At 43.8% G+C, this 22,477-nt stretch overlaps 1 protein-coding gene across 1 annotated transcript in view; it reads left to right on the top strand.

Annotated features, from left to right (window-relative positions):
* The window catches only part of LOC126101469 (neuropeptide F receptor-like), a gene marked incomplete at its 5' end in the record, with an annotated part of 406,925 nt that overhangs the window by 99,317 nt on the left and 285,131 nt on the right, over positions 1 to 22,477 (top strand). Inside the window, 2 exons of the mRNA XM_049912119.1 lie at positions 10,680 to 10,926; positions 10,991 to 11,022. Of these exons, the coding sequence (XP_049768076.1) occupies positions 10,680 to 10,926; positions 10,991 to 11,022 (279 nt within the window). The remainder of the gene's footprint in view (positions 1 to 10,679; positions 10,927 to 10,990; positions 11,023 to 22,477) is intronic.

Raw genomic sequence — 22,477 nt, 5'->3', positions numbered from 1 at the left:
AGAGCACAGTTTTCGCAGTGGTACCTGGAACAGTGTGAAATGCATCCTACATTTCCATCCTCTGTGTTGTTTACCGATGAAGCAAAGTTCTGGCATGATAGAGTCTTCAACATGCACAATTCGCATGTTTTGAGTGAGGATAACCCACATGCCACAGTTACTAGCGCTCATCAACTGCGGTTCTTCGTTAACGTGTGGGTCGGTGTTTTTGGGGACTGTTTAATTGGGCCGTATCTGCTACCTAGGCCATTAAATGGCAGGCACTATTACAATTTTCTCGCAGGCGCATTGCCTGAATTGCTGGAAGACATCCCGTTCCCTACAAGATAACGCAGGTGGTTCCAACATGACGGGGCGCCGGCACATTTCAGTCGTCGTGTGCGTCGATTCCTGGTCCGGCGGTTCCCAGAAACGTGGATTGGCAGAGGTGGTCCTGTACCATGGCCTGCTCGATCCCCAGATATGTCCCCTCTGGACTGGATCTCGTTGCCCGGACAGTAGCAGCAGGAGCAACAATTCAGGGTACTCCTGGGGTTTTTGCCCGTGTCAGACAGAACATGATCCGACGGTGTAACCTTTGTTTACGTGTCAATGGAGGCATTGCCCGTGTCAGACAGAACATGATCCGACGGTGTAATCTTTGTTTACGTGTCAATGGAGGCATTTTTGAAAATCTACTGTAATTGAAATTGGGTTGTGTTAATGTGTTGTCTCTTTGTCATAAAAAATGGAAAAGTGTTTGTTGGTTTAATTAATTTGCTGCCAGAGAAATCTTCCTCAACCAGTTTAAATACTCCTCATAAGAAAAAATGACATTAGGGAAAAATAATTGTTTTGATGTCCCCTACAATCTCCCAGAGTTTGTCGGTTTAAATACGTTTCACCCTGTAGACATTATTAGACCTAAAATGGAGGTAGGAAGGTGTAACGTCACTTGATTACAGTCGAGTACAAACTTCATTCTGAAAGGCAACTGGTCACGCTATAGTGAAGGAACTATTGCGAAATTTGTGTTAAGGTATATAGGGAAAGCCCATGAAACTTGAATCTGTATGGTGACGGGGGGTGGTGGAATATTAATCCACGTCCTATATAATGTAGGTTCGGTGTCTTCACATTATTTAGCCTCGATCGATGGGAATAACTTGTGACGATGTCAGACTGAGCTGCGCGCACAGTATGGTTACCACGGGCATTCACCTGCACAATAACGGAGTGTATCGAAGTGAAATGCTAATATAAGTCAAATCATCTTCACATATTTGACTTAACTAATTGTAGCGGTAGCGCCTGGAGAGTTCATCCAAATATCTTAGTATACCTAATTAAATGCCAACAGTTGTGTGTTTGTGTGTGTGTGTGTGTGTGTGTGTGTGTGTGTGTGTGCAAACCTTCTATAGCAACATGTTGTGTCGTACAAGGTAAGGTATTTAGAATGATATTTTCACTCTGCAGCGGAGTGTGCGCTGATATGAAACTTCCTGGCAGATTAAAACTGTGTGCCCGACCGAGACTCGAACTCAGGACCTTTGCCTTTCGCGGGCAAGCGCTCTACCATCTGAGCTACCGAAGCACGACTCACGCCCGGTCTCACAGCTTTACTTCTGCCAGTATCTCGTCTCCTACCTTCCAAACTTTCTTTCAGGAGTGCTAGTTCTGCAAGTTTCGCAGGAGAGCTTCTGCAAAGTTTGGAAGGTAGGAGACGAGATACTGGCAGAAGTAAAGCTGTGAGACCGGGCGTGAGTCGTGCTTCGGTAGCTCAGATGGTAGAGCGCTTGCCCGCGAAAGGCAAAGGTCCCGAGTTCGAGTCTCGGTCGGGCACACAGTTTTAATCTGCCAGGAAGTTTCAAGGTAAGGTATTTCTTTATCTCTTAATAAGTCTCCTATTACCCTGTCCCTTCCTGCAAAATAGTTCTCAAACACATTGACGGAAATCCTATCTGCCTGTTTCCTTTTCTTCAAGAATTCTTCTGTATTTGATCTTGTTGCCCTGTTTATCATTTTTTTTCTTGCCTCATTTCTCTCTTCCGCTGCCTTTTTACAATGTTCATCGTACGATCCTCCGTTTTCACCCTTTCTTCAAAAACTAAAACTTCTTCTGCAGTTTCTTGTAGAGCCACTTTAATCACACTCCACTACCCTTCAATGCTTTCCAGAGTTTGGCTTTGTTTAGGCTCACACTCCTTCTGCAGTTCTGTTTCATACTTTTCGGATAATCCCTTGTCTTTCAATCTGGAAACATTGCATCTTCCCTTTGGATCTATAGACGGCTATTCGTTGTCTGTATTTCATACCATGTAATGATCCAAATCGCAGTCAGCATCCTGCAGCTATCAACTTCAAGGATGTCAGACTCATGTCCCCTGTCGGTTACCATACGTTTAATTTGATTAAAAGTAGTGCCATCTGGCGAGCGCCATGTGGCTTTCCTTCTGTTCTTTCTCTGGAACCATGTACTCTTCACTACCATTGAATTTCCCATGGCAAACTCTGTAAGTCTGTCCAGTTTTATTTGACACCTAATGCCGGCTTCCGTTCCCTATTGTTTCTCTAAAGGCTTCTTCTTTTCCCACTTTTGCATTGAAGTCACCCATTACTATCTTTGCAACATTCCTTGGCATGCCGTCTAATTCCTGTTCCAGTCGACCATAAAACTCATCTTTCGCTTCATCCTCATCATCTTCTGTGGGTGGATACACACATACTAGAGTGATGTTGAAGAAGTGGGCCTTCATTCTCAAAGTACATATACTTTCATTGATAGGGTTGAAATATATGACTGCTCCTTTATACTTATTGTCTACAAGAAAGCCAGTACCACCGACTATACCACTGTCTCCTCCACTATATATAATTGTGTAATTACCACTTCTTATGATGCCATCTCCTTTCCATCTGACCTCTTGAACTGCTGCTACACCTGTAAGGTATTTCTCCATCTCTTGTTTGAGTCCATGTAGAGCTACTGGTTTGTTCAATGTTCTTACATTCCAAGTAGCAGAGTGTATATCATTTTTCCGTTTGCGGTGTCCTTTTTCTTGCGTGGGCTCTTCATCAGTATCATCAGTTCGGCTGTTCCTCTCTTTGAGTTTCGTAACAACACTTTTTTCAGATATGGAGTTGTTAACCCCACGATCAACCCCCAACCTGATGGGACAAGATTTGTATCGGGTTTACTCTCTTAGGGAGACTGGTTTCTCCAGGCCTCTAGAGCCCTCCCTGCCCTATAATACTATTTTTAGTTGCCAAAATGGCCCTTTGTAATAGCCAGTACGCGAATAAATGATTTGGATTAATTTGGTTGATGAGTTCATTTTCAGCAGCGACTATGTTGCAGAAATCATGTTGCGTTTCATAAGGCCTGTCGTCTGGTCATTAGGATATGTGACTTCACCTATTTGCAAAACTTGTTGAGCAAAATGTGCTGTTATTTTGTCTTTCGATAGTTCAACTCTCACATGTTTTGTTAGTCGAAGTATTTTAATGTGTGGCCAGAGACGTGATGTTTTAAGGATGCACTGATCTCGTCTGCTGATGTTGACTTGAGGATAACTGGAAGTGTTTGTCGAAAATCTCCTGAGAGTATGAGTAAAGCTCCTCCAATCACTTGAGATATTCCTCGCAAATCTGGTAATGTTCTGTCTATGGCTTCGAGTGACTTTTTATGTGCCGTTGCGCGTTCGTCCCAAAGGATAATTTTACTGTGCTTTAGAAGTTCACCACATCCAGATGCTCCTGAGAATTTACGTACCGGGAATTGTTCATCGGTATATTCAACGGTAGTTGGAGGGCGGAATGGGCAATTCATCCTACTTCCATAAGTGTGGCTGCAATGCCGGATGATAAGAGTGCAAAACCGATGTGTTGTTTAGCACGTATTTCCGTCGGCAATGAAACATCTTCCCTGTGAGGCCACGTGTGTCCAAGTAAATAATGCCGTCAGTTTTTTTTTTTTCCTCTATGGGACGTAACATATGAGGTCATCAGTCCCCTAGAACTTAGAACTACTTCAACCTAACTAACCTAAGGACATCACACACATCCATGCCCGAGGCAGGATTCGAACCTGCGACCGTAGCGGTTGCGCAGTTCCAGACTGAAGCGCCTAGAACCGCTCGGCCACTACGGTCGGATCAGTGTTGCTGTCGATCCTATTCATGATAACGTTGTAAATTTCCTTTCGATTGACATTGAGGACTGGTCTTTTATGAGCAATGTATGGAAGTAGTTCGTTGGTTTTGTAGCTTTTTCCCTTGTTAATTCAAACTTTAGCACACTGATACCGCCTTTTCGTAGTGATTGCATCCCAAGTAATACTGAGATCCGGTTGTTTATTGCTAAACATCTATGCTCTAGATGAATAAGTGTTTCATTGAAGATAACGTAGTTGAATTCGATGATAACGTTCAGGATGATCTTGTCGGATATGGTACAGTATATGATAATTCCTGCTCTCTTTGAAGGAGTCCCATAGCTGTTTTTGATTCGATGGGTAACATGTTGATAGAATTATGGCGAGTAAGTCTCTCATTTGTTCAGCTGAGGCTGAGAGTGAGGCTTCTTGCAGTGTTAATTCCCAGTGGTTGTCGTTTTCCAGTTATCTTAAGAGTTGGCATGTTTCTCTGTACGTCAGCTATAGGTAACCGTCGACAGTCTTAACATCTGTGAAAATTGTTAGTCCCCGTATTTCGTGCAACATCCAGAGACAGAAACATTCAGCATTGTTAAGATGTACGGTGTACACTCGGCTTAATGCACCAGTTTTCGTGATTTCTTGATCATCTTCTACTGGTATTCCTTGATTAGGTCGTTGCAAGAATTTTCTTCTTGTGTTCCGCCTACAATAGGTAGGGACGTCGACATGTAGTGATGTTTTAGTAAATGGATCCGTCTGGCACAGTTGGTAAAAATCTGTTAATATTGTGTTATTAGAGGTGGTTCGCTTGCAGTTTTTCTGACGGTATATTTTCTTATGTAAACTCTCTGTCCATTCGCCAAAAATTCTGTTAATAATTTTTTCATAATGTGGGGCTACAGTCAAAGTACATTTCTTTAAAGTTAGTACCGCCATTAGACTGTTTTTTATTTGCATTGTTACATTTACACGATCGTGATTTCGGCTCTACAGTGCCATTATCAATTTTTTTGATGTTATACAGTGCCTATGATGGCATACTGTCGTATTTAAAATACACTTAGACGATGTGTCTAATAGTGTATTTTTAATACGACAGTATATAACTCCCTTGATCACATCGGGACTCGTGTCTGTTTTAGCGGCACCCACATTGTACACTTACTTCTGTGATATATATTGATTGTGGAGGTATTCGGCAAATTATGGGTATCTAATCATTAAGCTTTAATTAAATTCGAAATTTATGTCCGTCATCAAACCCATGAGTGTGAATAAGCTCTTCCAATAGTTGTGGCCTCAACTGTTACCAAATCAGCCCTCTACATCTGCATCTACATCAACTCTTCCCAAACCACTGTGAAGTCTATGGTCGAGGGTACATCAGAATTATTGCTTAAACGCCTCTGTGCACTCTGTAATCAGACTAATTTGCTTTCTGCGATACCTGTAGGAGACATGCTTTCCACGCTGTAGTATAATCCCAGATTCATCACTACTTTCTAAGTAGGTTTTCTCAGGAATATTTGCTTCTGTCTTGAAGTACCTGCCAATTCAGTTCCTTCAGCAACGCTGTGACACTCTCCTACGGATCAAACAAACCTGTGACCATTCGTGCTGCCTTCTTTGTACCCGTTCAATATCACTGGTTTGTCCCATTAGTCCGGATCACAGATACATGAGAAATATTCTATAACTGGTAGCACGAGTGGTCTGTGTGTATTTTCCTGTGTAGACCGAATGCAATTGCCCAGGATTCTTCTAACCAACTACATCGTTATGGAATCTGATCAAGATCTGACTGAAAATCTGTCCAACTTTTCTTAGACAGTACTTTATTGTAGATAACTACATCACCCACGAAGTATTTGACGTTAGTATTAATGTTTTTGCATGGTCATTAATACGTAGCATGAAGAACCAGGGTCCCAGTATACTTCCCTGGGGCACATATATACGTCTACATCTGTTGACGTCCATCCATCTAAGAACATTCTCTGTCCTCCCCACCAAGAAGTCCTCAGTCCAGTCATAAATCTCGCTTGATGGCACGTATGAGCGTACAGTACCTCCGGTAATGAAGGTATGTGTGGTTATGAATGAGATACCTTATGGAAGTCAAAAAACGCTGCATCTATCCGGCTGTCTTGGTCCATGGCTTTCAAGATATCAAGTTGGTTGGCACCGAGGAGGTTATTCTGTTCGAGATACCTCTCTATATTGGACGCAGAATGTATTCTAAGAGTCAAGAAGAAATGTTTGTCAAGTATATTGGATTGTAGTTTAATGGAACACTTTCGTACGATTCTTGTAGACACGTGTGACCTGTGCTTTCCTTAACTATCAGGCATCGTTCTATCTTCGTCGGATCTATGATATATTGTAGTTAATAGTGTTGCTAACTTATACGGAAATTGAGTATACAACCTGATATGGACGTCCGTCGCATCCCAAGGTTTTCATCAGTTTTAACAATTTCAGGTGCTACCCATCGCCATTGAGTCAAATATCTATCACACTCATCTTTTCGATGGTACGAGAATCAAACTGGAGCCATGTTCCTACATTTCGCTTACGAAGCAATATTCGAAAACTGAGATAAAAATTTCTTCTTTTGGTTTCATACCATAAATTTCAGTTCCTCAATCGCCTGTGAATGTCTGGGCGCTAAATCTGGAGGCACTAACAGCCTCTACGTCTGATGAGATCTTTTTCCAGTTGCGTCAAAGTTCTTTCGATAATACTCCGCTAGGATTGTCACTGACAGCGTCACGGATTACCCTCTTGACAGCTAAATGTGTTCCATTCAATAGCTTTCTATCTATAGCCTTATATTTTGTTTGGCACATATTATGCAATATTCTATGTTTCTGAATTTTCTTTTTTTTTTTTTTTTGTAGTGACTGTACACCAAGAAGAAAAGCTCGCATTATGAGTGGTTCTGCAAGGTAAATTTCTATCCAGTGCAGGTCAACTTTTCTTTCAAATTTGAGCCATTGAGTTAAAAGTTGCTAAATGAAATAAGACACTGCTGCCTCTTACCTAGTTTACTGAACATATAGATCTTTCTACTTCTTTGAATTGCGTTTTCTACTTTGGTAACGACCATTGATACAGCTATCTCATGGTCACTGACACCATTGTCAATGTGGACATACTCAAAGAACTCAGGCGTAAGTGTCGCCATTAGATCCATAATTTTCCACTGTGAATGTGACTCCGGATTGTGTGTTCTGGGATGTTTTCAGGGAAGGGTATTTAGTGGTGTTTCGCAGTATTGCACGCCCACCGCTAACAAGACTGTAATTATTCCACCCGTTTTTCGACAGTATGACTGGAGAAATTACGTACAAGGGAAGTGAGGTTTTCTCTAGAGGTTTCGCTTATATCAGGAGTTCAGTCTAGTGGTTGATAGAAGAATCCAGTTATAATTCTATACCAAATACACCATCTCAATTTCCCATCTTCCTATCGTTAACATATAGTCTTACGTTTTTGCCAAAAACCCCTGTGATGTCTATTTCCGGCTTTACCACCTATCTGTACCTAGTATTATGTGAGCTTCACTGTTTTTTTTATGAGTGCTTCAAACTCTGGCACTTCGTTGCAGATGTTTAGGTAGCTAATCACTACGATTTTAATAGGTCATTTATTTGGATGTTACACTGCTACGTCTACTACGCAACAGCAGTCGTCATCAGTATTGGATGGAGAGTCAACTAATCTAAAAAGCTCTTGTATGCAATGGAAGCCGTCTTTGTAGCAGCCTCTGGCGTGTAGTGCACTCCGGACCCATTTATTTCCCTATGGCGTAGGTACTTGGCCCCGGCCCTGAAGCGTCTAACTCTTCTTGGCGTGATACACTGCACGTTTCCCAAGAGGTGAAGTGAGTCCCCACTGGCTCAACCTCGGTTTCAGTGGAACACAGGACCTCGAACTTGTTGGTTAGGAGGATAGGTGTAAAACGTTTCCCCCTGGTCCCTGTCTCATCAGCGCAGCGGGCGTCGCACTATCAACGACATGTCGTCCTATTCGATACCTAGCCCATATTGTGGCTTCTAGAGTTGTACAAAATCGTTGTGGAAACCGTGTCGTCGATCTGATCGGAACAAACAGAGCGAGACTCATCGCGAAACACTACAGAATTCCAACCGATGACGCACTTGACAGCGTCCCCAGATAACAAACTATTATCTGGAGTGTACTCTCAGCGACAAACGAAGCATGGCAACTCGAGACTTGATTCTTGCTTTTAGTAGCCTTTTCGTGACTGTTTGTGGTGACACTCTGGCTGCAACCTCTGTACGGATTTCAGCTGTTATCATATGTCTCCTCCCCATGAACCATGGACCTTGTCGTTTTTGGGGAAGCTTGCGTGCCTTAGCGATACAGGTGGCCGTACCGTAGGTGCAACCACAACGGGAGGTATCTGTTGAGAGGCCAGACAAACGTGTGGTTCCTGAAGAGGGGCAGCAGCCTTTTCAGTAGTTGCAGGGGCAACAGTCTGAATGATAGACTGATCTGGCTTGCGACACTAACCAAAACGGCCTTGCTGTGCTGGTACTGCGAACGGCTGAAAGCAAGGGCTACAGCCGTAATTTTTCCCGAGGGCATGCAGCTTTACTGTATGGTTAAATGATTATGGCGTCCTCTTGGGTAACATATTCTGGAGGTAAAATAGTTCCCCATTCGGATCTCAGGGCGGGGACTACTCAAGAGGACGTCGTTATCAGGAGAAAGAAAACTGGCGTTCTACGGATCGGAGCGTGGAATGTCAGATCCCTTAATCGGGCAGGTAGGTTAGAAAATTTAAAAAGGGAAATGGATAGGTTGAAGTTAGATGTAGTGGGAATTAGTGAAGTTCGGTGGCAGGAGGAACAAGACTTTTGGTCAGGGGAATACAGGGTTATAAATACAAAATCAAATAGAGGTAATGCAGGAGTAGGTTTAATAATGAATAAAAAATAGGAGTGCGGGTAAGCTACTACAAACAGCATAGTGAACGCATTGTAGTGGCCAAGATAGACACGAAGTTCAATGCCTACTACAGTAGCACAAGTTTATATGCCAACTAGCTCTGCAGATGATGAAGAAATTGATGAAATGTGTGATGAGATAATAGAAATTATTCAGGTAGTGAAGGGAGACGAAAATTTAATAGTCATGGGTGACTGGAATTCGAGAGTAGGAGAAGGGAGAGAAGGAATCATAGTGGGTGAATATGGATAGGGGGAGAGAAATGAAAGAGGAAGCCGCCTGGTAGAATTTTGCACAGACCATAACTTAATCATAGCTAACACTTGGTTCAAGAATCATAAAAAAAGGTTGTATGCATGGAAGAATCCTGGAGATACTAGAAGGTATCAGATAGATTTTATAATGGTAAGACAGAGATTTAGGAACCAGGTTTTAAATTGTAAGACATTTCCAGGGGCAGATGTGGACTCTGACCACAATTAATTGGTTATGAAATGTAGATTAAAACTGAAGAAACTGCAAAAAGGTGGGAATTTAAGAAGATGGGACCTGGATAGACTGAAAGAACCAGAGGTTGTACAGAGTTTCATGGAGAGCATAAGGGAACAATTGACAGGAATGGGGGAAGGAAATACAGTAGAAGAAGAATGGGTAGCTCTGATGGATGAAGTAGTGAAGGCAGCAGAAGATCAAGTAGGTAAAAAGACGAGGGCTAGTAGAAATCCTTGGGTAACACCACACCTCTCACCACATCCCATGAGCAGCTCTGCTGGAAGCAGCAGGCGGAACGTACAGGCAGCACCAGGAATCAACGCGTGGATGGCCCTCCAGGCGGGGGCCGCGAAATCACTTCGAAAGGCACACGACTGGAGCAACCATTGGGCCCTTGGCAGAGCATTCTACGATCCTGCAAGTTTAAGGAGTGAACTGAACATGACTCCGACATTTTTCCACGAAGATGACGAGGAGAAAATGGTCGAAACGTTTCGATAGCATGACGACACAGAGTGGCTTTTTTTTTCTTTGTACTGAAAACGAATTCACGTAAGTAGGAAATTTAATTAACAAAAAATGGTTCAAATGACTCTGAGCACTATGGGACTTAACTTCTAAGGTCATCAGTCCCCTAGAACTTAGAACTACTTAAACCTAACTAACCTAAGGACAGCACTCACATCCATGCCGGAGGCAGGATTCCAATGTGCGACCATAGCGGTCGCGCATTTCCAGACTGGTGAGCCTAGAACCTCTCGGTCACTGAGGCCGACCTCGGGGATTTTCTCCGCTCAATTCCTCCCCATCCGGCGCCCAGATCGCCCAGTGTGGCGTCGAATGTAATAAGACCTGCACCAAGGCGGCCGAACCTGCCCCATAAGGGAGCTCCCGGCCAATGACGCCAAACGCTCATTTTCACCATATAAATTAACCACCTAGTATCACGTCTCATTCTTGAAAATGAATGCGAACAAAATGCGTGCGGCGGTCATTGGGTACCCCACTTCGTTGCGCCTTCCCTATTTCTGCCCTTTCGTCCGTATGCACTCTACCCAGCTGGCGTGTTTCTCAGGTGGACGTGTGGAACCCGTTCAGCGGGTCGCAGGCGATGCTGGTGACGTACGCGGTGTGCCACATGATGGGCATGTCGTCGGCGTGCTCCAACCCGCTGCTGTACGGCTGGCTCAACGACAACTTCCGCAAGGAGTTCCTGGAGATCGCTGCGGCGCTTTGCCCGTGCGCGCCCGCCGCCCAGGCCGCTGTGCGCGAGCGCGTCGGCTCGCTGCGCTCCAGCCTCGCCGGCCGGGGGCGGCGCGGAGGCGGCAGCGTCGCTGGGGGCGGCGGGGGCGGCGGCGAGGACGCGGCCGAGCGGCGCGCCTCCAGGCGGGGCGCCAGGCAGCTGCGGCCGGAAGACAGTGAGTACATCAGCGGCCGGTCGCGTCTGGCATGGCTGGCGCCGCTCTCCTTCTAGTAGTGGCAGCCCTCGCGCTTGAAGAAAGAGAGGTCAAGTGAGCGAAGACCAGTGGTGCAAAACCTTTCTGAGTCCATTGTTCACGAGCGGAGTCCGATAATACCTGGTACTCCTTCCCCATTCCGTCACCATCATTAACATTAGAGGCAAAATAAAGTTTAAAATTAAAAACAACTTAAATTGAACACTTCCATTTTTAAAATAACGAAGGGGTAAACGATATTTAGTTTAAGTAACTGTTTTAATAAACAAAGGACTGAGGAGTCAATGAGATATACGGCACTGCTTATTTTTTAATTTTCTGTAGAATGACGAAGCAATTCTCAGTACTGCACGAGTCCTCCCTAAAATATCTTCTCCGAAACGAAAACTAATAATCCACAGGGAGGGCAGGGAAGTGGTATAAAACATGCTTCCCTTGAACCACTCCTCCTTTTGATACTTGCTTCAGTCAACCCTGCAACCTTTTTTTAAAATCATATAATTTAAAATTTGTTTACTATGCTTAGGCCTTCTGTTTGTAGCTCACTTGGTTGCTGAACTCCTTACTTCTGAACTGGTAGAAGTTGGAAGATTTCAGGCTACCAGCGCTTTGTGTGTGACTAGTACCATCAATAATAATAATAATAACAATAATAACGTGCAGGCCCTATAACAGGTAGTAGCCATTACATTCATTTATCGTTGTGGAGTCAATAATTAAGTAATTTCTGTTCTATTGTGGGAACTATCTACAATTCGTAGACGGTATTATCATAACATATTCAAATATATGTAAAATATACCTCTCAATTTGTCTGTCATAGAGTCATTGTTCAAACTACGTGTGTAGTGTGTGGACTATTGGAGGAGGATGCTTTCTTTCTGTTATTCATACATGCGTTCACCACATTGTGCTTCTTTGAAAAAGAAATGCAATTATTAACTTACAGTCAGTTGCAGTCTTGCAAAACGGAGATAATATTAACGATCTTTTAGAAAGAATTACTTCCATGATCGATGTACAATTGAAGATTAATGCATTTACGCCTCGTAAAATTACAATTGAACCCACAGGACCGAATGTATGTTGGGAGCTGCACATCCCCTCAATTTTCAAACACTTTTGACCCTCGCGTAAAATTCAGTATCGTCTCGCTCCATCTTGTACATGATAATTACTAAGTCCCAAAGAAAATAAATAAAACTGCTACAGTTACAATATTTATTGACCATTGAGCACTTTGAGCCTTGAACTTCTGTTTTTAACCAAACTGTGCACATAACTGATATGTCTTCGTTGAAAATTGCGTGAAAATCATGCCTTTTATATTTCAAAATTTTAACTGTCAGTAATAAATGTTAACATCATATGACTTCGATTTGATTGATACGTACAGAAATATGGAGAATTTTCAGGGCCAAACGAAGAATATAAAGGGAGGGGGACGGCTTGAAATATATTTTAAATCATTGAAACATTATAATCACACCTAATTCCGTGGAAAAATCGGTAACTGTCTTTGTATCGTGCGTTCTAAAAATAAAGCGTGTGACTTCACTTCATGGACCCCAAGAACTGTTCACAAATGAACCTGAAATACAGGAGCCACATCGTACATATTCAGTATCAGCTTGGAGTCTCGAATTTCTCGGCAACCCTAACTTACCTTGTACTCGCTGTAAGATACATGAAAGGAATTGAGAAATTTTGCTGCTTGTGGCAGCTTCTTTTCAACAGTCTTCTCAAGGCAAAATGCATCTCATAGTTCGCGCTCACGTCAGTTGCAGTTTTAAATGCTTAATATAAGAGCACGAGAGAAAGCTTTATAAGCGTTACCAATTTCATGAAGGACTCTGAGGCGGAAGTGAATCATGAGAAGGTTGGAATGTGTTCGTGTTGTTATTTAATAATCCCCTAATAAATTATAATATGATGATTACGGTTATCCGTCAACAGATGAAGTGGAGTGCAGTTCCACAAAACACGAAAATAACAGGAAAAAGGATACCTCATACAATTAGTAACTCCCGTATTGATGTTGAATAAGTGGGAAGTTAACTTGCTACATGGCCTACACTCACGGATGAATGAATTAATGCCGAGATTGGTCTTTAAACCTGGAACACCCTGCCCTTGAATAATGGCTCTTATCCTTTGATGCCTAAGAAGGCATATCTGTGAAACTGAAAAATCTGCAGTGAGATATTACATCAAGCTGCATTTTCTGGCAATCAGGCTACCGTAAACGCCAATGTGTTGCAGCATGGAAATAACCATCGAATGAGCGTCACAGAAATCATCTTACAAGTTCAGGCAGCATCATCACGATGCGTGTAGTCCCAGCGCGCTTCAGAAACAGTACAGCCCAGAGCAGCACACAGAAGCAAAGAATACAAAACACAGAGTGCTTTGGTTGCTGCAGTCTACATGGTCACGCTTCCTATGAACTCTCGCGCTGAGAGGTCTGGTTGGTTAGTTAGCTACTCCTCCAAAGTGCAACGCATCATCACAAGGTTTTTCCGCACACACTGCCTGGCATCAAGAGCACAGTAGTTGAGGAATAGCAGAACGAGCAGAATCAGTTGCACCACCTTGTAGACAACATGACAAGGGAAATCCAAACCCATTACTTAAACCTATGCCTTCGGTGAACGTAGAGGCTCTGATGGTAGAGACAAAAAGTAAACCGTAATTTTGGCGGCTCCACAGGTAGCAGCAGTGACTACGACTGGTTGGCCAGGCAGCTATTCGTCTAAAGTGAAGAGTATATATGTACCTTCACTAGGCACTCAAAGACTGTGTAGTATTCTTTCGCAGAGGAGAGCAGGAACATGGAGTGTCCTTGCACCTCACCATTGACGTACTCTTCAAGTAAAAATAAATGATTTGAAAGACACTATTTAAAGCACGGCTTTCATTTAACACAAATGAAACATCGGGTCGTAGGAGAAAAAACTGACAGTTGAAATTGCACAATGTACACTCCTGGAAATGGAAAAAAGAACACATTGACACCGGTGTGTCAGACCCACCATACTTGCTCCGGACACTGCGAGAGGGCTGTACAAACAATGATCACACGCACGGCACAGCGGACACACCAGGAACCGCGGTGTTGGCCGTCGAATGGCGCTAGCTGCGCAGCATTTGTGCACCGCCGCCGTCAGTGTCAGCCAGTTTGCCGTGGCATACGGAGCTCCATCGCAGTCTTTAACACTGGTAGCATGCCGCGACAGCGTGGACGTGAACCGTATGTGCAGTTGACGGACTTTGAGCGAGGGCGTATAGTGGGCATGCGGGAGGCCGGGTGGACGTGCCGCCGAATTGCTCAACACGTGGGGCGTGAGGTCTCCACAGTACATCGATGTTGTCGCCAGTGGTCGGCGGAAGGTGCACGTGCCCGTCGACCTGGGACCAGACCGCAGCGACGCGCGGATGCACGCCAAGACCGTAGGATCCTACGCAGTGCCGTAGGGGACCGCACCGCCACTTCCCAGCAAATTAGGGACACTGTTGCTCCTGGGGTATCGGCGAGGACCATTCGCAACCGTCTCCATGAAGCTGGGCTACGGTCCCGCACACCGTTAGGCCGTCTTCCGCTCACGCCCCAACATCGTGCAGCCCGCCTCCAGTGGTGTCGCGACAGGCGTGAATGGAGGGACGAATGGAGACGTGTCGTCTTCAGCGATGAGAGTCGCTTCTGCCTTGGTGCCAATGATGGTCGTATGCGTGTTTGGCGCCGTGCAGGTGAGCGCCACAATCAGGACTGCATACGACCGAGGCACACAGGGCCAACACCCGGCATCATGGTGTGGGGAGCGATCTCCTACACTGGCCGTACACCACTGGTGATCGTCGAGGGGACACTGAATAGTGCACGGTACATCCAAACCGTCATCGAACCCATCGTTCTACCATTCCTAGACCGGCAAGGAAACTTGCTGTTCCAACAGGACAATGCACGTCCGCATGTATCCCGTGCCACCCAACGTGCTCTAGAAGGTGTAAGTCAACTACCCTGGCCAGCAAGATCTCCGGAAATGTCCCCCATTGAGCATGTTTGGGACTGGATGAAGCGTAGTCTCACGCGGTCTGCACGTCCAGCACGAACGCTGGTCCAACTGAGGCGCCAGGTGGAAATGGCATGGCAAGCCGTTCCACAGGACTACATCCAGCATCTCTACGATCGTCTCCATGGGAGAATAACAGCCTGCTTTGCTGCGAAAGGTGGATATACACTGTACTAGTGCCGACATTGTGCATGCTCTGTTGCCTGTGTCTATGTGCCAGTGGTTCTGTCAGTGTGATCATGTGATGTATCTGACCCCAGGAATGTGTCAATAAAGTTTCCCCTTCCTGGGACAATAAATTCACGGTGTTCTTATTTCAATTTCCAGGAGTGTACTTCAGGATGCAGTTTAGTTTTCAACGTACGGTAGTTTGAGGTAGAACAGATTTCCAAACGAGATGTTTCTTAATATATCACTTGTCGTCGAGAACCGTCGACACTGCCAAAGTTCCACGACGATTGCCACTCAGAGTCCTGCGGAAGTGGCAGTAAGCAGACTATGGAGCTGCGTAACTGACGACGATCTGCTTCACGTGGCTGCCAGAGGAGAACTGACAACCATCTGCTTTTCAGCAGGTCACATTGCCAACCCAGTAGTACCCTTGGTTCAAATGGCTCTGAGAACTATGGGACCTTAGTCCCCTAGAACTTAGAACTACTTAAACGTAACTAACCTAAGGATATCACAGACATCCATGCCCGAGGCAGGAACCTGCCACAGTATCAGTCGCGCAGTTCTGGACTGAAGCACCTAGAACCGCTCGGCCACGACGGCCGGCTGTACCCCAGGTGTCCGGTTTCCTTGGCCGGTACTAATGTTACCGCCGCTTGCAGCGGAGCCGCTATTCTTACCGTGTCCTTGGCCTCTGCCATCGGTCCGTCTTTATTGATCCACGACAAAGATACAAAAGTAACATGCTTGGCTCTTCTTTGTCACGTAGTGTACAAGGTGGTCGACTCACTTCTGCTTCTCTCTGCCACTCGTCGGTTATGATGCCCTACACGTCACATAGTGATTGAGGAGGAACCTTGTGATGAAGCGTTGCAACTTTACTCTGGAAGCAAGCAGTCTCAGTGGTGTTAATGTCAGCAGATACGGTAAATCATTTCAATATGTTAATTCCTACCTCCTGGAGAAAAATTTTAATTGATGTCAGCTGAAGGCGGTACAATGAGGATACCTAGTTATAACATGAAGTTTATTGTTATGACACATAAACAATCTTCTCCGAAAGGATTTGCGAGGGTGTGCTACAAAGTAAAGCTTTTTTTTTGTAAAAATATCTTAAAGCTTTTAAAACAATTCATATCTTCATTCTTTATATCTGTATATTTCCAGCCATCTGTCGCTATATGTCTCCGAATTAATGAGTGTAACATCGCGATGTGCAATGTAACTATGTCGGTGCCTGAGAAACAGCGTGCTGTAATCGAGTTTCGAAAGCCTCTGCTTTAGTGAAGTGAAGTTGCCGAAGAGCCAAGAGTAATTACGAAGGGCTTCAGTCCAACATATTGTTTGTATAAAAACAGGATTTCAATTCACAATATTATTCCCCACTCTTCAGGCTACAAAACGCTATTTTTCCGTATATCTTCTGTTCAATGCGACAGGCTTACGTCAATAAGCTTGAAGCCGGAAGGTGCGTATCCGGCTGTAGGGTGGACCAGGAACAACAGTCCAATGAAGTTTTGTGAGTTCATTTCAGGTGCGCAGAACTGTGTGGGGCCTTGCGCTGTAATGAAGACAAAGCTGATTTGTTGTGACGAGTTAACATGCTTATTGCGGGTAGCGCAATACACTTCCGAGTTGATCGTTGCACCAAGAGGGAGGAGATGAAACAGAATAACCCCTACAGAATCCCAGATGGCCGACGTCATGGCTTTACCGGCTTAGGTTGGGGCTTTAAACGCTTTCTTTCAAGGAGAAGTGGTGTGGTGCCACTCCATCGACTACCCGTTTGTTTCCGGTCCGAAGTGGTGAACCCATGTTTCGTTGCCTGTACGATGTTCGACAAAAACGGTGGTAAAGAACCGAGAACGCACACACCTCTGAGTATCTCAACTGGAGGACGAGTTTGGCAGTACTACCAACAGAGACCTCCAGTTGAGAAGCGAGGTGTTTGATTGTGGTATTTGATTGTGATCCCCCGACCACCTCGAATGAGAGTGTCCGCACGTTCCAACATCGCAGGAGTCACAGTTGTTCTCGGCCCGCCGCTACGTGGGAGATCGGACCCATTTGCTCTACCTTGTTGCGATGATTACAGACGCCTCGCCCAACAACTCACCATTCTTTTGTTCACTTTCAGGTCTCCATAGACATTCTTTAAGCGCCTATGAATATCTGCCATGCTCTGTTTTTCCTCCAGAGAAACTCTGCTTGCGACGTACCTCCGATATGTAAAGCGCAGTCACTTATTGGAACTTTATGAACCTATTAGGGTTGAACGGGAATATTCCCCGACGTTCCACAATAAATTTCACATCTTTTGAATCGAAAGTGGCTGAGAAAAAATGTGTTGTATTACTTACTGAACTCCCCTCGTATATCACTAAACATGCGACATAACTAATTCCGGGACTGCAACAAGACGAAGTACATATTCAATTAAATAAAGGAACTAACAACATCCTTCAAATGAAGAATGTGGTTTGTAGTAGGCAAAGATGGCATACCTCTCAGCAGTAAGGAAATATCGTATTCATGATCCATGGAACTAGTATTAATCTAATCCAATCTAATCTAATCTAGCTATTGATCGCTGGAGAACGTATTGCACCAAGTTGTGCTTGCATAACAATGGAAATCTTGATCGTGTATGCATTCTACTGGGTCAGGAGCCTAACACCTTAAAAGAAGAGCTCTGAATAGCCATAGTTAAATTGAAGCTTAAGATAGCACCTGGGCCTGACCTTATTACTGCCGAGATGATCGAAGCATTTGGAGGTCTGGGTTTGGAAACCCTGCACGAAACATGTAACAGCTTATGGAATTTCAGAACGTGGACAGATGACTGCACCATGTCGTAAACGATTTCTCTTCATAAGAAATGAAGTGACCAGCATTATGAGTACTGCAGCTCTATTTTACAGATTTCATATGACAGTTACTTCTAAATGTCATCCATGAACGCTTGAGAACCTGCTTAGGCAAAGAAATACCACCGAGGCAAGCTGGCTACATAAAAAAGCAGCACGAAAGCAATGTCAGACAGCTTATTGAGAAATGTGAAAAATTGGATACCCTTTTAACACTTGTTTTAAAAAAATGGCATGTTTTTGGACTTTGTACAGTGGAAAGACTGTGGATAGTGCTAGCGTTAGTGGGTGTTCGTGGTCTGCTTGTAGCCCTTATGAGAAATCTCTGCTGGTGTACCAAGGTAGTTATCTGCCTAGATAAGGCAATTTCAGCCTTTTTAGATGTGAAGGAGTTAGACAAGGGTTCAATCTATCACTATTTCTTTTAACATCTAGGGAGAAAACGTTATGAGATGAACTCTTCTTGGCTAGACTGATAGTATTCGAATTGGAGGAAGAACAATCATTTGTTTTAGATTTTCTGATGGCACCACGCTGTACAAAGAATTACAAGTTGAACTGAAGGAACTGCTAGATAGAGTTAAGAGAGGAAATTGAGAAATTAGAGTGAATTAGAAAAAGTCCAAGATCGTGGTAACTGACAGAGTTCCGTCTCTACCAGCTACCGATGTACCACCAGAACATGAGGAAATTCATGCTTCTTCCACCTCGGCTCATTGTTTCGGAAATATGGTGGCTATGCACAGTAAACAAGGCGTAGAATTATTCTGGGTAGGGTTGCTGCATCGAGGCTGACACTGATTTGAAATGACCGAAACACAGTTACTAAATGGAGATTCCTGAAAGCACTGGTGTTTCCAGTTTTCTTTTATATGGACAATAACTGAAGGGGATCGCAAACGAATTGATGGTTTTGAAATGTGGGCATTCAGGAGGTTGCCGAGAAAAGTCATGTATGGACAAACAAACGAACAAACAATTCAGTCTTTCAGGACATCAGGTTGTTTCCAGGGAGTCCTGCAGTTTTTTGGTCACGTAGTTCTACGACGGAATAATAAGATTGGAAATATGTTCACCCACGGCGAAGAAAAGATTGCAGGGAAGACCATCGAGTCGACGGATAGACCAGACAAAAGACAAGACAATGTGCCAGTTACTCCGAGACGCAGAAGACCGGAAAAAATAGAGACAAATTGTCAAGATGATCGTTTGATGAATCACCAGCTTTCAGCTATGAAAGACGGACTATTGACGATGGCTACTGCAGTCAATACGTCGTGGGAAATATTTCCACCACCCCTACGGTCACATATTTCATGATAAAATCTGTCGCAAATTTAATTACGGGACTCCGATTTCACTTATACTCCCAAAGTTCACAATTAATTTTCCTACAATTCTATGTGTCAGTCGTACATTCTGAAAAAATTCTTTCTCATATTAAGGCCTTCTTTGGAAACAAGTAGATTTTATATGCTTGATAATACTGTATATGTACTAGTTTGTACCATAAGCTACCTTGAAAAAACCAGAGAAAAGAATGACAAACGCCTCCTACATGATAATAAAAAGTAAAGCAACTGAAAGCAAAGTAAAATAACGACAAACATTTAGTTTTGTTTTATCTACTGCTCCGCCATTACAACTTCGTTGAGTGCGAGGTATAGTGCCGTACTTGTTCTGAATCAACTTCAGTCCGGCAGTGACGATAATTGTCTCTAACAGCTCGGAGGCAACTCGTTATCGCCCACGAATTTAATGGGCTGCAAGTAAACGTTAGCACGTACTTGTAACAATGAGAACACAAATTATTAATACACTGTCGGAAATGGGAAGTATTATACCTGCCTGACATTGCTCCAACTTTGTTGAGATGTTCATCACACAACTATTTTAAATGACTAAACTTTCATTCGTAGTACTCAATGTCCAAGTTGATTCTGGCTTTACGCTATGCAACTCGGGTCCCATTTGAGCTTTCAGTAATCTCTTGCTGACGATTTGTGCTGATACTTAGTTTGCAAATCTCTGCCAGTATTTCAGGTGTTCCCATGTCTCTACTCTGGTAGCGTAGGCTTTCTCATCGGACCTGTACCTTCTTTTCTTGCTACACTGCTGTCCTGAGAATATCTCGCCACTAGTCGTCCTCCAGACATTGCAATACAGCCAACTGTCTGCGAGTTCTGCAGGTAAAATCGGTACGCTAGCGCTGTACCAACATGTTCCAAAACGCAGTGTATACAAACGGAATTTTCCAGGGCTCATACCTCGGATTATGTCGGTAACAGAAAGGTGGGGTCAAGTATTTTGGATTGCTCATCGACTAGGGAGCAATTGTGTACCCAACAGAAGGATCATATAACTAAATCTATCCTCCAGTACGGGGTCAGAATTTGAAAATTACGCATTAGGAAATGGTACCCTTCCGTTATTTTTGCGTTGTATGTAGTTTACTGTGCACATTAAGGGGATTAGTGAGGCATGGTTTAGTTTATGGGCGTTTGGTGAGGAAAACTGAAATAAGAGTTTTTCACTATTTTTTCTGCCGTCAGCAGCAGATATCTTACCAAGAAACCGCAGAAAATTGCTCAGACTTTAATGGTATATTCTCTAGGCATTTATCTGGAAGTGCCAACTGTCCGTTTTTGAAAAACTTTATCCGTTATCGAGAAACACTCCAGAAACATGGTTTTTCGGTACCAAAACCGAACAGCGTATTCCATAGCGGCTATGCGAAACAAATGGCAACAGTTTTAACGATGCATTCCTAAGAACCCGATGTCCAAAAACCTTGAAAATTTTCTTTAAATTCTTATCCGTATCTGAGCTGCAAAGATTCAAAGTTACCCTTCTTACACACGGAAAGTACGGCGCGAGGCGAAAAAATTGTTTACATGGTGTGAAGTGTCTCCGTCATCATCACAAGGGGTCTGGGACCCCACGTTGTAGTGCTGAAGCACATGCAGAATTTCTGTGCAGATAAAACCCTGTTTGAGGTGTAAAATTAGTTTTCCTTTATTTTTATTACACTTAAATATACTATTTAAAATTTTACTGACCGGTAAAGTTCTTTTAGAATGAGTAACATGCCCTGCTGTAGTAGGGCAAAGAACCAGTGGACCACGATCCTATTATAAGACGTAAAAATGAATAAAATGTTCCTGTTTAAAACACTCTGACTGAAAAGTGGGGTACCAGCCGCTTTATTCAGCCTTCCTCAGCCTCTTTAAAAGTTTTCCCAAAAATTTTAGCATTCGAACATATTCGTAATTTTCATGCTGAGAAAGAAATTGAAAGTGGGAAAAAGACGGGAAAGTAACAAATACTGGAAAATAGTAGACAGCTGTTGTGGTATAGAAAGAGCGAAGGAGAAAGTGGTAGAGTGAGAGAAAGAGAGGGGCACAGTGTCAGTGGAACATAGTTGACAGTGACAGAACAGTGCTACGATATGAGTGAAGAATACAGTGTCTGTGAGAGAGGAATAAAGGGGAGAAAATGGAGGTGGGTGACAGCCAGTGATAATGAGAAAGGGAGTCTATGAATATGACATCGAGAAAGAGAGATGTGATGACAGTGAAGAGTCAGGTGCTGTAGGAATGAATGAATGATGTAGTAGCAGTGGGAGAGCATGAGAAGGAGACAACGGCTGTGAGAGGAGACAGTGTTATTAGGACGGAAGGAAGGAGACTGTAGCTGTGGGAGAGGAGACGGTGACAGGGCGAAACAAAAAGAACTGGGCTGAGTAAGAGTGCGTAACTGGGTGTGAATGGACATGAGTGACTTGCAGCTACATACATCTACATCTACATCTACATACATACTCCGCAACCCACCATACGGTGCGTGGCGGAGAGTACCTCGTACCACAACTAGAATTTTCTCTCCCTGTCCCAATCCCAAACAGAACGAGGGAAAAATGACTATCTATATGCCTCTGTCCGAGCCCTAATCTCTCTTATCTTTGTGGTCGTTCCACGAAATGTAAGTTGGCGGCAGTAAAATTGTACTGCAGTCAGCCTCAACTGCTGGTTCTATAAATTTCCTCAGTATCGATTCACGAAAAGAACGCCTCCTTTCCTCTAGATACTCCCACCCGAGTTCCTGAAGCATTTCCGTAACACTCGCGTGATGATCAAACCAAAGACAGGAACACAATCATGCTCAGCGTTCATACAGTTGCTAAAGTCTGTGCTAATGAAATGTGCATTTCTGGACCAGAAGTATTACATCAATAGTCTACTTAAAAGTTTTTCACACCTTATATAAATCTTAGCTGTAACCCCACACTCAACATTTCGGTTTGCCAGT

Source organism: Schistocerca cancellata, chromosome 9 (assembly GCF_023864275.1).
Source record: "Schistocerca cancellata isolate TAMUIC-IGC-003103 chromosome 9, iqSchCanc2.1, whole genome shotgun sequence".
Taxonomy (NCBI): Eukaryota; Metazoa; Arthropoda; class Insecta; order Orthoptera; family Acrididae; genus Schistocerca; species Schistocerca cancellata.
The sequence above is the reverse complement of the archived record's forward strand: the minus strand, read 5'-3'. Positions and strand labels throughout refer to the sequence as shown.